The sequence below is a fragment of the Coregonus clupeaformis genome, unplaced genomic scaffold (genome assembly GCF_020615455.1).
Source record: "Coregonus clupeaformis isolate EN_2021a unplaced genomic scaffold, ASM2061545v1 scaf1966, whole genome shotgun sequence".
NCBI lineage: Eukaryota > Metazoa > Chordata > Actinopteri > Salmoniformes > Salmonidae > Coregonus > Coregonus clupeaformis.
In genome coordinates, this window is record NW_025535420.1 from 54,674 (window position 1) to 72,139 (window position 17,466).

Below are 17,466 nucleotides of genomic sequence, written 5' to 3' on the forward strand. Positions count from 1 at the left end.
TCGACGTGGCAGGACAGGGGGAAGGCTGTAGGCTACAGAGACAATCCTAATTTGTGGGTGATAGGCCTATACACGAATATACACGTTTTATTGAATATAACCAACACTTTTATAAAACATACATAGCCGAACATAAATATAAAAAATAGAATTTTTTTTAAATAGACATACACAGCAGACTTTAAACTGCAGACTCTCTCCAAAGTCTACTACAGAACAAGCAGTTTCACTAGGCTACTTCTCATTGTCGCTGCGTCAGATTAATCACATTACATTGGGGGGCCAGTATGAAAAATATACAAATAATGTATGCACTAACTGTAAGTCGCTCTGGATAAGAGCGTCTGCTAAATGACTAAAATGTAAATGTAAATGTGTGGCCATTTGGCATCTGGTTTGGAGTGCCACCAATGGAAAACACTCCTTAACTTGATCTGTAACTTTGCCAATAATTTACATGTAGTTTGATGTAAACTAGTGCATTTACACTAAATTGATGTAAGCTAGTGCAGTGTAAACTAGTGCAGTGGTCTGGTTTTCCCAACCCGTGTTACTCGCAGATATCTCTAGAACAGCACTGATTTAGGGGGAGGTGCACCGAGCCCCGGTGGTTCGCCACCCCCTCACCCCGTCACCCTGCCCAGAGTAGCCAGGGGAGGGAGAGTTGTGTCCGGATACGTGGTGGGGGTAGAGGCGGTCCCTGTCCCACCCACACACTGCACAGAGAGCAGAATAGAGTAGAGACGTTGTTTAGCCCAGCCGTCCCACCTCTACCCAGAAACTAAAGATGGCAACCTCCAGCACTCCGCTAATCTCTCTGCTTCTATTCGCGGTTTCCGTTACAATAGTCTTCTGTCAATACGAGAAATACAGCTTCAGGAGTTTTCCGCGTCATGAACTAATGCCGTTAGACTCCGCGTATAAATACGCGCTGGACCAGTACACCGGAGAGAAATGGCAGGAGACAGTTGACTATCTCGAGGTCTCTCTCCGGTTGTACCGGCTGCTCAGGGACAGCGAGGCCTTCTGCAACCTCAACTGCAGCTCTGTGCGGCTGGACAACGAGGAGAAGTTTACCGACTTCCCGGAGCTGCGTGTGTTCGGTAACGTTATGAAGAGGGCGCAGTGTTTGAAGCGGTGCAAACAGGGGCTGCCTGCCTTCAGACAGACCATGCCCAGCCGCGACACCGTGGAGGAATTCGAGAAACGGGAACCCTATAAATACCTGCAGTTCGCCTACTTCAAAGTGAGTTAAATCAATTTGAGAGAGAGTGAAATCAGTGCTGCTCTCAGCAGTATTTATTTTGTATTTAACCTTTATTTTCAATGGAGCTGGAGAGGGTTGATCAAAATCTCTGGACGAGCTGCCTGTCTTTCAAAACAAATATAGCTGAATGCATTTGGTATATAAAGAAGTACTTGTATTTTAGATAAAATACATTGTGTGTGTTTTCAATAACTTTTAGAACTGTGTAATTAACAGGCACTCCTCTGCACTCTGTTATACTACTGTACTCTATTGAGTAATGTGTTCTCTCGCGGGGTTGTGAGGCCATCATACGTGCCACGACATGGGGGGAGGGGTTAAGCTAAGGAAGAGGGTCCTGTGCTTTTGTTCACTTTATATGAGTAGCCTGTGTGTGTGTATAACTGTCTCCTCTCTCCTCCAGTCTGATAACCTGGCCAAGGCAGTGTCTGCAGCCCACACCTTCCTCCTGAAGCACCCTGATGATGAGATGATGCAGAGGAACATGGCCTACTACAGGAGTCTACCTGGGGCTGAGGAACACCTCACAGACCTGGAGACCAAGTCCTACGAGGTACACACTCACTTGCGTACACACACGTACACTTGCATACACACATGTGCAAACACGCACGTGCACATCAAGAATAAACTGGTCTAATTCTCTCCATGGGTGGGGTTAGAGGTGGTTAGGGGACCAGACTGAAGTCACAGGAGGATGTAAAGGCTTTCAGAGCTCTAAGACTAAACATGTACAGTTGAAGTGGGAAGTTTACATACACTTAGGTTTGAGTAATTAAAACTCGTTTTTCAACCACTCCACAAATTTCTTTTTTTACAAACTATAGTTTTGGCAAGTCGGTTAGGACATCTACTTTGTGCATGACACAAGTAATTTTTCCAACAATTGTTTACAGACAGATTATTTCACTTATAATTCACCGTATCACAATTCCAGTAGGTCAGAAGTTTACATACACTAAGTTGACTGTGCCTTTAAACAGCTTGGAAAATTCCAGAAAATGATGTCATGGCAATTGAATCAATTGGAGGTGTACATGTGGATGTATTTCAAGGCCTACCTTCAAACTCAGTGCCTCTTTGCTTGACATCATGGGAAAATCTAAAGAAATCAGCCAAGACCTCAGAAAAATTATTGTAGACCTCCACAAGTCTGGTTCATCCTTGGGAGAAATTTCCAAACGCCTGAAGGTACCACGTTCATCTGTACAAACAATAGTACGCAAGTATAAACACCATGGTACCACGCAGCCGTCATACCGCTCAGGAAGGAGACGTGTTCTGTATCCTAGAGATGAACGTACTTTGGTGAGAAAAGTGCAAATCAATCCCAGAACAACAGCAAAGGACCTTGTGAAGATGCTGGAGGAAACAGGTACAAAAGTATCTATATCCACAGTAAAACAAGTCGACATAAGCTGAAAGGTCGCTCAGCAAGGAAGAAGCCACTGCTCCAAAACCGCCATAAAAAGCCAGACTACTGTTTGCAACTGCACATGTGGACAAAGATCGTACTTTTTGGAGAAATGTCCTCTGGTCTGATGAAACAAAAATAGAACTGTTTGGCCATAATGACCTTCGTTATGTTTGGAGGAAAAGGGGGTTGCTTGCAAGCCGAAGAACACCATCAACCGTGAAGGACAGGGGTGGCAGCATCAGGCTGTGGGGGTGCTTTGCTGCAGGACGGACTGGTGCACTTCACAAAATAGATGGCATCATGAGGAAGGAAAATTATGTGGATATATTGAAGCAACATCTCAAGACATCAGTCAGGAAGTTAAAGCTTGGTCGCAAATGAGTCTTCCAAATGGACAATGAGCCCAAGCATACTTCCAAAGTTGTGGCAAAATGGCTTAAGGACAACAAAGTCAAGGTATTGGAGTGGCCATCACAAAGGCCTGACCTCAATCCTATAGAACATTTGTGGAGGCCTACATTGAGCAAGGAGGCCTACAAACCTGATTAAGTTACACCAGCTCTGTCAGGAGGAATGTGCCAAAATTCACCCAACTTATTGTGGGAAGCTTGTGGAAGGCTACCCGAAACGTTTGACCCAAGTTAAACAATTTAAAGGCAATGCTACCAAATACTAATTGAGTGTATGTAAACTTCTGACCCACTGGGTGTCATGATTAAACTGGATTTGAACCCAAATGCAGACAACTACACCGAGCCAGAGAAGGTTTAACAGGTTTATTTACAATGTTCAATTTGTCCAGGTTTCCAATAATAGGGGAAGAGCAAGTCCAGGTTACAGGGAGGGTAACAGATCCAGGTCAGAGGCAGGTGTGGTACCGTAATGTCCTAGTGTCCGTGGTGAGTCCAAAAGGGAGGTCCGGTAGTGGAAAGCAGGATGGTGGTGGCAGGAGTGAAGCGGAGGCAGGAGTCAGGTTCCAATAATCTGTGGCACAGGAGAAAAGTAAATAGAACAGGCCAAAAAACACAAAGAGCGAAAACAAACAGGTTGAGTCGGCAGCGAGACTAACATGGTCGTCTTGACTATGATCTGACGTTGAGTGGCAAGTTTGACTGGGTCTTAAAGGCTGAGGTGATTATGGTAATGAGCTGCAGCTGGAACCCTGACTCCCACACACCAGACTTCACTCCTGCAATCAAGGACAGACAGAGGGGGAGGGAAGAGCAGAGAGAGAGCTACCTAGCAGCAGTAGGCCTAACAGTACCCCCCTCTCACGGACGCCACCTGGCGGCCGACAGGGTTTATCGGGATGTAACCGATGAAATTCACGGACCAGAGCAGGATCCACAATGAAGCTCCTGGGCACCCAGGAACGTTCCTCAGGACCATAACCCTCCCAATCCACCAGGTACTGGAAACCACGACCCGGCGGCGAACATCCAGAAGTCGCCGGACAGTGTAGACAGGACCCCCACCCCACGATCCTGGGCGGAGGAGGGGACGAGAGGGCGGGCACAGAGGGCTGACAGACACAGGCTTGATCTGGGACACATGAAAAGTGGAATGAACCCGTAGGGAGGCAGGAAGCTGTAGTTTAACCGGCGCAGGGGGTTAACAATAGACAGTATCTTGAACGGTCCTATAAAACGCAGCGCCATCTTCTTAGATTCTACTTTCAATGGAAGATCACGTGACTTAAGCCATACCTCTTGACCAGGAGAGTAACCGGGAGCCTGGGACCGGTGACGGTTGGCTTGCCTCTGCATGTACGACGAAGCTCGGGACAGAGCTACCCTGGCCTTCCTCCAGACCTTGAAGCAGCGGCGCATGTGGGACTGCACCGAGGGTACCGCCAGTTCCCTCTCTTGAGAAGAGAACAGGGGAGGTTGATAACCCAGAGCACACAGAAAGGGAGACAAACCAGAGGAAGCGTTAGTCAAGGTGTTATGAGCATATTCCACCCAGGGGAGCATGGAGCTCCAAGACCCAGGGTTAGACCCTGTGACACAGCGGAGAGTGGTCTCCATCTCCTGGTTCGCTCTCTCGGTTTGCCCGTTGGTCTGGGGGTGATATCCAGAGGACAGGCTGGATGTGATGCCCAAAGCTTTACAGAAAGCTTTCCATACCTGGGAGACAAACTGGGGACCCCTGTCAGAGACAATATCAGTGGGCAGACCATGAGAGCGGAACACATGTTCACCAAAATATCAGCCGTCTCTCTGGCAGTGGGCAGTTTAGGTAGGGCCCAAAAATGAGCAAACTTAGAAAAACGATCAATCACAGTAAGAATGACAGTCTTTCCAGACGAGGGGGAAGTCCAGTGACAAAATCCAAAGCAATGTGGGACCAGGGCCGGCTGGGTATTGGCAGAGGTCGTAGATGACCAGCGCTGGCCTGGGTGGAGTTCTTACTTCGTGCACATACCGTACAAGCAGCAATGAAGGCTCGAGTGTCCGCCTCCATCCTGGGCCACCAGAACTTCCGTCGCACAAAGTCAAGGGTCCGAGTAACTCCAGGGTGACAGGTAAGGGGAGACGAGTGAGCCCACTGAAGTACCTGGGAGCGAACAGACTCAGGGACAAACAACCGGTTAGGAGGACCGCTCCCAGGGTCAGCTTGATGATGTTGAGCCTGTCTAACAATCCCTTCGATGTCACATATAATGGCCGCAATACTGCAGGTAGGAGGCAAGATGGGTTCAGGGTTACTACCAGTATCAACAGCAGAATGAACATGAGACAGGGCGTCAGGCTTGACGTTGCGTGACCCAGGACGGTAAGACAGAGAAAAATTGAATCTCCCAAAAAATTATGCCCACCTGGCTTGACGGGGATTGAGCTGCTTAGCTGACTGGATGTATGCCAGATTCTTGTGATCCGTCCAAACGATGAAGGGTTGTTCCGCCCCCTCCAACCAATGCCGCCACTCCTCGAGAGCCAGCTTAACGGCGAGCAGTTCACGATTGCCAACATCATAATTCCTCTCTGCCTGAGAAAGCTTCCGTGAAAGAAAAGCGCAGGGATGCAGTTTGTTATCTTCAGGAGAACGTTGTGACAACACCGCACCTACCCCAGTGTCGGATGCATCCACCTCCACGACAAACTGGCGGTCTGGGTCTGGGCTGCATCAGAATGGGAGCCGAGGCGAAGCGATGTTTCAGTTCTTCGAACGCTGATTCGGCCCCTTCATTCCAAGCGAACGGTAGTGAGATGGAGGTGAGAGTGGTGAGTGGTGCCGCAATGCGGCTGTAGTCCTTGATGAACCTCCTGTAGAAGTTCGCAAACCCCAGGAATCGTTGAAGTTGTTTGCGGGTGGAGGGGGCTGGCCAGTCCGTGACTGCAGAGATCTTAGCTGGGTCCATCCGCAACTCCCCCTGAGCTATTATGTAACCCAAAAAAGAGGTCTCAGACACATGAAATTCACATTTCTCCATCTTCACAAATAGTTTGTTCTCCAACAACCTTTGCAACACCTGGCGCACATGCAGTTCATGTTCCTGGGAGGACTCTGAGAAAATCAGGATATCATCCAGATAGACAAAAACAAAACGATTCAACATGTCCCGAAGGACATCATTCACGAGTGCCTGAAAAACAGCAGGGGCATTAGACAAACCAAAATGCATGACCAGATATTCAAAATGTCCCAAGGGTGTGTTGAAGGCAGTCTTCCATTCATCACCTTTACGAATGCGCACCAGGTGATACGCATTTCGTAGATCCAGTTTCGTAAAGATGGCAGCACCATGAAGGAGGGGAAAAGCAGAATTAATCAAAGGCAGAGAATACTTGTTCTTAATGGTGATGTTGTTAAGTCCACGGTAATCAATACAGGGTCTGAGGGTCTTATCCTTCTTTCCAACAAAAAAGAATCCCGCTCCTACAGGTGACGAGGAAGGACGAATAATACCTGCCGCCAAGGAGTCCCGCATGTAGTTCTCCATAGCCTCCGTCTCCGGGCAGGAGAGATTGTACAGGCGACTGTTGGGGAGAGGGGCTCCTGGCTGGAGGTCAATGGCGCAGTCGTATGGCCGGTGAGGTGGAAGAGAAGTAGCCCTGTGTTTGCAGAAAACGGATGCCAGGTCATGATACACGTCAGGAACAGCAGAGAGATCCATGGACTCCAGTGGAGGTTGAGGCACAGTGCTGGCAGGGGTCTGAGCAGAACACAAACAGTTCACATGACAAAATGTGCTCCATGAAACAATTCTACCTGTCACCCAATCAATGTGTGGATTCTGTCTTATGAGCCAGGGGATACCAAGGACCAGGGGGGTCTGTGGGCAGTCAATTATGTGAAATTGAATGCTCTCCTGATGATTACCCGACACTGAGACAAACAGGGACAGTCTGATGAGTAATACGGGTCAACAATTGTCCATTTAGACCCTTAGCCTGCAGCGGACGGTCCATAGGAACAGTCTCTAACTCCATTTGTTGAGCCAACTCTCGATCCAAAAAGCTTTCATCGGCACCAGAGTCAACCAGCGCACTAACAGGGAAATCCTGGACCTGCCACTGGAGGGATGCCTGGAGCAGAATGCGGGGAGAAGAGGAAGAATCCGCTGTTCGGCTCACCAAAACCTCTCCCATTAATGATGAGCCGGCCCTTTTCCTGGACGAACTGGGCAGGAAGGAACGAAATGACCAGCTTCTCCACAATACAGGCAGGCCCGAACCTGAATACGACGTACACGCTCCTCTGAGGACAACCGTGCACGACCCACCTCCATGGCGTCGGGTTCAGTGCTCCTAGTATCGACTCGGGAAGACTCGGCCCTCTCCGTAGGGAAGAGGCGGGGAGGAGTTGGTTGACGACAGACAGGTTGCTTGGAACTAACACTCCTCTCCCGGCGGCGCTCCCGAATCCGATTATCCAACCGGATGGTGAGTGAAATAAGGTTATCCAGCGTAGGCGATTCATCATATGACACCAATTCATCCTTCAAAGTCTCAGACAAAGCATTAATGAACACTCCTTGTAATGCCTCGTCATTCCAACCACTCACTGCCGCTAACGTCCGAAACTCCACTGCCATCTCCGCCACACTGCGAGACCCCTGCCGAAGAGACAACAACCGTTTAGCAGCCTCCTTGCCCCGTACGGGGTGGTCGAAAACCTTCCTCATCTCAGTGGTGAAGGCAACGTAAGCGTTGCAAATGTCCGACTGACTCTCCCAGACCGCGGATCTCCAGGAACGAGCGGAACCGCTAGTAGAGTTGATAAGGTAGGCAATACGGGCTCTCTGAGGCGTAGGTGAGGGGCTGTTGTTCAAAGACTAGCGAGCATTGAGTCAAAAAATCACCACAGGTTCCCATGTTCCCGTCATAGCGCTCTGGAGCAGGAACAAAAGGCTCTCTGATCTGGGCTGGAGGAGCAGTTTGTATGCCATGAACGAGGGGTGCATTATTAATTTGGGTAGTAAGGACAGACACTTGATGGGTGAGTAATTGAATCTGATTAAACAGCATCTGACTGTTCTCAGAAATAGTCTTAAACAAAGTATCATGTTGGCCAAGTAAAATGCCCTGATTGGCTATGGCAGTCCGAATTTGAGTGCACTCTGGGTTAGTATCCGAGCTACAGTCTGCTGGGTTCATCATGGTCAGATCATACTGTCATGATTAAACTGGATTTGAACCCAAATGCAGACAACTACACCGAGCCAGAGAAGGTTTAACAGGTTTATTTACAATGTTCAATTTGTCCAGGTTTCCAATAATAGGGGAAGAGCAAGTCCAGGTTACAGGGAGGGTAACAGATCCAGGTCAGAGCAGGTGTGGTACCGTAATGTCCTAGTGTCCGTGGTGAGTCCAAAAGGGAGGTCCGGTAGTGGAAAGCAGGATGGTGGTGGCAGGAGTGAAGCGGAGGCAGGAGTCAGGTTCCAATAATCTGTGGCACAGGAGAAAAGTAAATAGAACAGGCCAAAAAACACAAAGAGCGAAAACAAACAGGTTGAGTCGGCAGCGAGACTAACATGGTCGTCTTGACTATGATCTGACGATGAGTGGCAAGTTTGACCGGGTCTTAAAGGCTGAGGTGATTATGGTAATGATCTGCAGCTGGAACCCTGACTCCCGCACACCAGACTTCACTCCTGCAATCAAGGACAGACAGAGGGGAGGGGAAGAGCAGAGAGAGAGCTACCTAGCAGCAGTAGGCCTAACACTGGGAATATGATTAAATAAATAAAAGCTGAAATAAACCATTCTCTCTACTATTATTCGGACATTTCACGTTCTTAAAATAAAGTGGTGATCCTAACTGACCTAAGACACGGAATTTTTACTAGGATTAAATGTCAGGAATTGTTAAAAACAGAGTTTAAATGTATTTGGCTAAGGTGTATGTAAACTTCCGACTTCAACTGTACCTTAGCCACTTTCTCAAAAGGATAATTGGCTGAGGTCTCAGTTGGGCTGGGTTAGGGAGCTCTGAAGTGCTGCACAGATACAGGTTCTGCTCTGGTGAAATAAATCTGGTCTAATCTAGATAACATTTATGTTGTGTTTCTGTATCAATGTGTGTGTGTTGTTGTTCCAGACGTTGTTTGTGCGAGCAGTGCGGGCGTATAACGGTGATAACTACCGTACCTCAGTGTCAGACATGGAGCTGGCTCTCAGGGATTTCTTCAAGGTCTACGACGAATGTCTGGCTGCTTCAGAAGGAGCCAGGGAGGTTAAAGACTTCAAAGACTTCTACCCCTCCATTGCTGGTGAGTCTATCTTTCTTTCAACCTCTCCATCTCAGGCTAGCCTATCCCTCCATGTCTTTTACCAGTCCAACACAGAGATTTTTACCTGTCCAAAGGTTGATTTAGACCAATAGATTTTAGTTTGGGCAGTGTTGATTTATGATTTCTGTTGATCATCTTGAACAGGTCACTCATGATGATAAATCCCCCCCCCCGACACCTCTTCTATCTCTCCCATTCCTCCTCCCCCCTCTCCCTCCCAGACCACTACACAGAGGTGTTGGAGAGGAAGGTGAGGTGTGAGGCAGAGCTGACTCCTGTGGTTGGAGGATTCATCGTAGAGAAGTTTGTAGCAACCATGTACCACTACCTACAGTTCGCCTATTACAAACGTGAGTGTCATATTACTGCATTGCTATTACATATACAACTGTTATAACTGTTATTATTACACATGCATGTGTTATATCAGTCTTATGACACGAGTGAGTACGTTACTACATTATTATTACAAACATGTATATTTAGGACTTCTGTGTTCTATGTGGTTATACACACACACACACACACACACACACACACACACACACACACACACACTGACTCTGTCATTGCCCCCCCAGTGAATGACCTGAAGAACGCGGTTCCCTGTGTAACCAGCTACATGTTGTTTGACCCCAGTGATGAGGTGATGAAGAACAACGTGGTGTATTACCAGTACCACAGAGACAAATACGGACTCAGCGACGAAGATTTCCTACCTAGATCGGTAAGACACACACACATACAGTGAGGGAAAAAAGTATTTGATCCCCTACTGATTTTGTACGTTTGCCCACTGACAAAGAAATTATCAGTCTATAATTTTAATGGTAGGTTTATTTGAACAGTGAGAGACAGAATAACAACAAAAAAATCCAGAAAAACGCATGTCAAAAATGTTATAAATTGTTTTGCATTTTAATGAGGGAAATAAGTATTTGACCCCCTCTCAATCAGAAAGATTTCTGGCTCCCAGGTGTCTTTTATACAGGTAACGAGCTGAGATTAGGAACACACTCTTAAAGGGAGTGCTCCTAATCTCAGTTTGTTACCTGTATAAAAGACCTCTCCACAGAAGCAAGCAATCAATCAGATTCCAAACTCTCCACCATGGCCAAGACCAAAGAGCTCTCCAAGGATGTCAGGGACAAGATTGTAAACGTACACAAGGCTGGAATGGGCTACAAAACCATCGCCAAGCAGCTTGGTGAGAAGGTGACAACAGTTGGTGCGATTATTTGCAAATGGAAGAAACACAAAATAACTGTCAATCTCCCTCGGCCTTGGGCTCCATGCAAGATCTCACCTCGTGGAGTTGCAATGATCATGAGAACGGTGAGGAATCAGCCCAGAACTACACGGGAGGATCTTGTCAATGATCACAAGGCAGCTGGGACCATAGTCACCAAGAAAACAATTGGTAACACACTACGCCGTGAAGGACTGAAATCCTGCAGCGCCCGCAAGGTCCCCCTGCTCAAGAAAGCACATATACAGGGCTGTCTGAAGTTTGCCAATGAACATCTGAATGATTCAGAGGAGAACTGGGTGAAAGTGTTGTGGTCAGATGAGACCAAAATCGAGCTCTTTGGCATCAACTCAACTCGCCGTGTTTGGAGGAGGAGGAATGCTGCCTATGACCCCAAGAACACCATCCCCACAGTCAAACATGGAGGTGGAAACATTATGCTTTGGGGGTGTTTTTCTGCTAAGGGGACAGGACAACTTCACCGCATCAAAGGGACGATGGACGGGGCCATGTACCGTCAAATCTTGGGTGAGAACCTCCTTCCCTCAGCCAGGGCATTGAAAATGGGTCGTAGATGGGTATTCCAGCATGACAATGACCCAAAACACACGGCCAAGGCAACAAAGGAGTGGCTCAAGAAGAAGCACATTAAGGTCCTGGAGTGGCCTAGCCAGTCTCCAGACCTTCATCCCATAGAAAATCCGTGGAGGGAGCTGAAGGTTCGAGTTGCCAATGACTTGGAGAAGATCTGCAAAGAGGAGTGGAACAAAATCCCTCCTGAGATGTGTGCAAACCTGGTGGCCAACTACAAGAAACGTCTGACCTTTGTGATTGCCAACAAGTGTTTTGCCACCAAGTACTAAGTCATGTTTTGCAGAGGTGTCAAATACTTATTTCCCTCATTAAAATGCAAATCAATTTATAACATTTTTAACATGCGTTTTTCAGGATTTCTTTGTTTTTATTCTGTCTCTCATTGTTCAAATAAACCTACCATTAAAATTATAGACTGATCATGTCTTTGTCAGTGGGCAAACGTACAAAATCAGCAGGGGATCAAATACTTTTTTCCCTCACTGTATCATACAGACATATTTCAGCACACACGCACACACACATACTGCATGCGTGTCCAGTATCTCCGCATGCAGGTTATTTGGCCCATGTCATTGATTGTTGTTTTAACCAGTTGACTGAATGCTGAGGTCTTCATCTGGGTTTGTTTGTCGATGTTGATCTGACGTGTTTTGTGTGTGTTTTAGGAGGCAGTACGGTACTTGAACCAGACCACCATGCAGCTAGAGATGCTGGAGTTCTCCAGACAACACCTAGCGAGCGATGACGAGGTACGTGTGTGTGTGAGAGAGAGAGTGTGTGTGTCTCCATTTGTGTCTCTAGTGTCACTATAGTTGGGTCTTACAGTACATGTGTCCAGAAGTGGGTCTTGGTTCTTAGCAGGGCTCTCTGTGTAACCTTTCTGTAAACTAGTGAAAACCCCCAGATTCTTCTCAGATCACATGACCTGTGTCCAGCAGTACAATGTGACCAGTGTTTACCAGACTGCCGTATCCGACCTCACCACAGGGAGGCGCTGATCACTCACATGCTGCTCACTCACAACAACATAGATGTAGTACCAGAGTTGTTAACTTGGGGGCAGCATGACTCGTCTCTAGATAAGAGTGGCCAATCCTCCTCCTGGAGAACCACTCTACTGCAGGATTTTGCGCCAGCCCAACTCTAACACACTAATCAGCTGTTCATCAGGACCTTGATTAGCTAAATCAGGTGTGTTAGAGCAGGTCTGGAACTGAAACCTGTACACCCAGTAGTTCCCCAGGACTGGAACTGGAGACCCAATTGGTGGCTCTGTCTGATCAGAGTGTAGTTAGTCTTTATTTACACTGCATATCCATCAGGAAACCATAGAGAATGGTTCCCCCTGGTTACAGTCTTCAGGTTCAATACTAACTCTGTGATGTGTGTGTACAGGGGGAAGTGATGGAGTTTCTAGATGAGTTCCTGGATGGAAAATAAAGAAGGAAAAAAAGATATAGAGAAAGAAAGAAAAGTCTGAACTAAATGACAGAAACAAGCGACGGCAGGTTTTCCCAGCATGCCGCCGGGCCTTGGCTCCTCCCACTGGGTCGTATTTATTCGGAGGTTCCGGAGGCTCTGATTGGCTAAAAGTAGTTGGATAATTTTATGTGCATTTAATATGACCTTTTAAATAATGTTTTTTTTAATAGTTCTGGATCATGTGCACTAACATGTACAGTGCAGAGGTACGGACAGTGATTGATATTGTGGTATTAAATTGGTGATGATAATGATAAAAATAATAATGTGGCCATTCTCTGTTATGTATGTTCACTCCCCTCTGTCTATTGTCCATGTTTTTAATCAAACTGTTCACTGTCTTACAAGGAAAGATATAAAGATATTCACATGGTTCTTTAACAATAAAATCACATGGTGAAACCAAGCCCTCTTTAGTGATCATTGCTTTCTGTTTAGTATGATGTTATTAAAGTCATAGTGACAGAGAATAGAGGAGAATAGAAAGCTTGACTACACACACACACAAATGTAATCTGTTAGAGTTACTATTTACCTGTCCCAAAATGTAATCAGTAAAGTAATTTTTTGATTACCCAAACTAAGTAACGTAATCAGATTATTTCCAGTTACTTTTGGATTACTTTCCCATTAAGAGGCGTTAGAAGAAGACAAAAATAATCCATCAAACACATTTGGTGTGTCATAGTGGTCTCCGACTTGTGGTCAGAGTCGCTCAGGTGGAACAAACTTAAACTTGCTACTTTTTCAATGCGGAATTGAATGTCATTGAAAAAACAGAAAGGTATCATCTGAATGTATAAGTAATCCAATAAGTAATCATTCCGTTTTTTTAAAGTACTGTATATGTAATCTGATTACAACATGTTTTCTGGTAATGTAACTGATTACAGTTACCGTTTTTTTGTAATCAGTTACTCCACAACAGTGCTTCTCAATTATTTTCTGTTACGCCCCCCCTAGGAAGAAGTAAACATTTCGCGCCCCCCAACTCTCCGCCGCGACTGTAAATAGTATAATTTGTCTATAAAATTGTTATAAGTACACCTCTGCATAACATTGTATCCTTATTAACATTAAAGAAAACAAAAAAAGAAAGAAATATAGATCAACTTACAACAAAGAATAACTTTATTAACATTGTTTTTTAGTCTGTAACAGAAAATACTTAAAGTGCATCAATTTGCCTGAAATTAAAAAACAATTTAAAATCCTTATTTAAACTGTAAATATTTTTTGACCATCTGATACTGAAAAAATTAAATAAAATATAATCAGTAAATAATAATAAATTCAAATTGATCAGCAACATTAACTCAGGAGCACAATATATTAAACACTTTGACCTATAAAACAAAAATGAATAAAACAATTTGTGCTGATTTTTTAAAAATCAAAATGAGGAAGTCAGGATTAATGGCTACAATGAGCACGTTTTGCAGTGCACAGCTTTTCGAAGCAGGGTTTGAAGCATGATACTGCAACTCTCAGCTCCTGCTGAATGTTTAGCTGGGACCTGTACTTGGTCTTCAGTGCAGCAACAGCAGAGAAGCCAGTCTCACAAAGATAAGATGTTGCAAAAGGAAAAAGAATGCCCATGGCCCTCTGCCCTAAGAGTGGATACTGCCTCTCTACACTCAGCCAGAATTCACTCAGTGTCTGTGATGTGAACCTCATTCTCAATGTGGAGTCAGACGTCATATCAATGAACTGGTCCTCTGCAGAGCTGAAACCAGTTGGAGCTGGTGCATTGAATGGATCTCTCACCCAGTCATATTGGGAACTGTTTTCAGGGAAGTACTTTTTAAAGAATCCCATCAGTGATGAAATATGCTCCTTAATATATGGAATCACTGAGGTGGCATCATAGTCAGTAGTGTCAACAAATTCATGCAGGGTCTCAAATGAATCAGTATTTCCTTCATCAAGTTGCCTGCCCCACATTGCAAGCTTTCGAGTGAAAGAGCTGATCTTGTCTGTGACCTGAGGGAGGTGTTTATCTTTCCCTTGAAGCTGTAGATTTAGTTCATTTAGCTTTCCAAATATATCACTCAGGTAGGCCAGCTTTGCCAGGAAGTTCTCATCACTAAATTTTTCTGCGAGGTCATACTTGTGCTCCTGCTCCGAAAACATTCTTATCTGCTCTCTGAGCTCAAAAACTCAGGACAATACTTTTCCTCGTGACAGCCACCTTGCTTCACTGTGAAACAGCACAGCTTGATGTTCAGCTCCCATCTCCTCACAGATAGCAGAGAAGACTCTTGTTTTTAGTGGTCTGGTCTTTATAAAATTGACTACACCTACAATGTCAGTCATAACCTCACTTAATTCAGAGGAAAGGTGCCTTGATGCCAGTGCTTCTCTGTGTATAACACAGTGTGTCCACTCAGCATTAGGTGAGGCCTTCTTGATGAGTGCCCGAAGTCCTTTTCTCATCCCTGCCATGGTCTGTGCACCATCACTGCAAACACCAATGCAGTTCTCCCACTTTAGCCCATTCTCAGTCAGGAAGCAGTTCAGCATTTTGAATAGCTCTTCAGCTGTGGCTCTGTCTCTGACATATTTACAAAAAAGTAGATCCTCACACAGGGAGTTTGTCATGTCAAAACGTACATAAGCGATAAACAAACAGTCTTTGTTGCTGTCAGTTGCTTCATCGAACTGTAAGGCAAAACGTTTGTCTTTGAGTTTATCTACCAGCTGTTCTTTAAGATCGTTAGCAATGTCATTTATACGTCTGGCGACAGTATCATTGGACAGAGGGATAGTTTTTTATTTTTGCAGCACTTGCGTCATCCAGCATGACAGAGACCATGTCTAATGCTGCAGGCAGTATCAGCTCCTCTGCTATGGAGTTTTTTTTGTTGCACTGAGCAATTTGGTACGCCACCTTATATGATGCTAACAGTGCTCGCTGGTTCACTGAAGTAGCATTCACAAAGCGGGACGATTGTTGGCAATATTCTGCACGTTTTCGCTGAAAAAACTCAAGCGGCTTAAGCGTGATTGGGGTGTAATGTCTTTAAGTGACGCCTTAATATATTTGGCTTCATGCTGTCCGCTGCCAACATTTTTAGACACAGTAAACATACCGGTCTTTCCTCGTCTCCCACCGTAGTCACTGTGAAGCCAAGCGCTACATACGCTTCGTCATATTTCCTCGTCTTAGCTTTCGGGAGACTTACGTTTGTCTCATTATCTCCGTCTCTCTCCGCCTTTCTTTTCATCCCTGTTAAATATTTTTCCATGGTGTCTCTTAAGGGTTTGTTATCTGCACTTCATATCTCCTGCTCTGTGCTGTGTGCTCTTGTTCGGTGCAAAAAAAACCTACTCCCTGCGGCAAAAAAAAAGCATGTTCCACGGGGTCACACGCGCCCCCTATTCTGTCTCTCACTGTTCAAATAAACCTACCATTAAAATTATAGACTGATCATGTCTTTGTCAGTGGGCAAAAGTACAAAATCAGCAGGGGATCAAATACTTTTTTCCCTCACTGTATGGCAAAGCTATTCTTCATAGTGCCAGTGAATTGAAGTTGAACATCGCATCAGTTTAATTAGGCCTATGTGCAATAAAAAGTATTGTGCCTATAGCTTATTTAATGAAACCCTGGCTGGCTGTTTATGTCCTAGGTCAGGGCTCTCCAGCCCTGGTCCTGGAGAGCTACCTTCCTGTAGGTTTTCGGTCCAACCACAGTTGTAAGTAACCTGATTCAGTTGATCAACCAGCTATTTATTGAATCAGATGAGCTAGATTAGGGTTGGAGTGAAAACCTACAGGATGGTAGCTCTCCACGAACAGGGTTGGAGAGCACTGTCCTAGGCAATAGATCGCAAAGCAGCATCCCCGCTAATGGCAAGTTCACTTTCTCATCAATAAATACAGTCAAGTGCAAATACGATTCAGCAGCTCAAATCAGCAGGATGGGGGGCATTGTTATTAGGAAGGACGTCTACCATTTGGTATTTGGTATTTTATTAGGATCCCCATTAGCTGTTGCAAAAGCAGCAGCTACTCTTCCTGGGGTCCACACAAAACATGAAACATGACATAGTACAGAACATTAATAGACAAGAACATCTCAAGGACAGAATTACATACATTTTTTAAAGGCACATGTAGCCTACATATCAATACATATACACAAACTATCTAGGTCAAATAGGGGAGAGGCGTTGTGCCACGAGGTGTTGCTTTATCTGTTTTTTGAAACCAGGTTTGCTGTTTATTTGAGCAATATGAGATGGAACGGAGTTCCATGCAATAATGGCTCTACAGTGAGGGAAAAAAGTATTTGATCCCCTGCTGATTTTGTACGTTTGCCCACTGACAAAGAAATGATCAGTCTATAATTTTAATGGTAGGTTTACTTGAACAGTGAGAGACAGAATAACAACAAAAAAATCCAGAAAAACGCATGTCAAAAATGTTATAAATTGTTTTGCATTTTAATGAGGGAAATAAGTATTTGACCCCCTCTCAATCAGAAAGATTTCTGGCTCCCAGGTGTCTTTTATACAGGTAACGAGCTGAGATTAGGAGCACACTCTTAAAGGGAGTGCTCCTAATCTCATCTTGTTACCTGTATGAAAGACACCTGTCCACAGAAGCAATCAATCAATCAGATTCCAAACTCTCCACCATGGCCAAGACCAAAGAGCTCTCCAAGGATGTCAAGGACAAGATTGTAGACCTACACAAGGCTGGAATGGGCTACA

General features: G+C 45.3%; 1 protein-coding gene across 1 annotated transcript; it reads left to right on the forward strand.

Annotated features, from left to right (window-relative positions):
- The first annotated feature begins 643 nt into the window (after nucleotides 1-643).
- LOC121585637 (cartilage-associated protein) lies at nucleotides 644-13,154 on the forward strand. The gene is made up of 7 exons (XM_041901960.2): nucleotides 644-1,246; nucleotides 1,671-1,820; nucleotides 9,228-9,399; nucleotides 9,642-9,770; nucleotides 10,002-10,147; nucleotides 11,932-12,015; nucleotides 12,662-13,154. The coding sequence occupies exons 1-7, from the start codon at nucleotides 788-790 to the stop codon at nucleotides 12,704-12,706; spliced, it is 1,185 nt and encodes a 394-aa protein (XP_041757894.1). The 5' UTR covers nucleotides 644-787; the 3' UTR covers nucleotides 12,707-13,154.
- Nucleotides 13,155-17,466: the final 4,312 nt, after the last annotated feature.

What these genes read in the sequence shown, in the direction of transcription:
- LOC121585637 (XM_041901960.2), top strand. Translation starts at nt 788, where the DNA reads ATGGCAACCTCCAGCACTCCGCTAATCTCTCTGCTTCTATTCGCGGTT. An exon ending in TGCAGTTCGCCTACTTCAAA is followed by an intron (nt 1,247 to 1,670) that starts GTGAGTTAAATC and finishes TCTCTCCTCCAG; the next exon opens with TCTGATAACCTGGCCAAGGC. An exon ending in CTTCTACCCCTCCATTGCTG is followed by an intron (nt 9,400 to 9,641) that starts GTGAGTCTATCT and finishes TCTCCCTCCCAG; the next exon opens with ACCACTACACAGAGGTGTTG.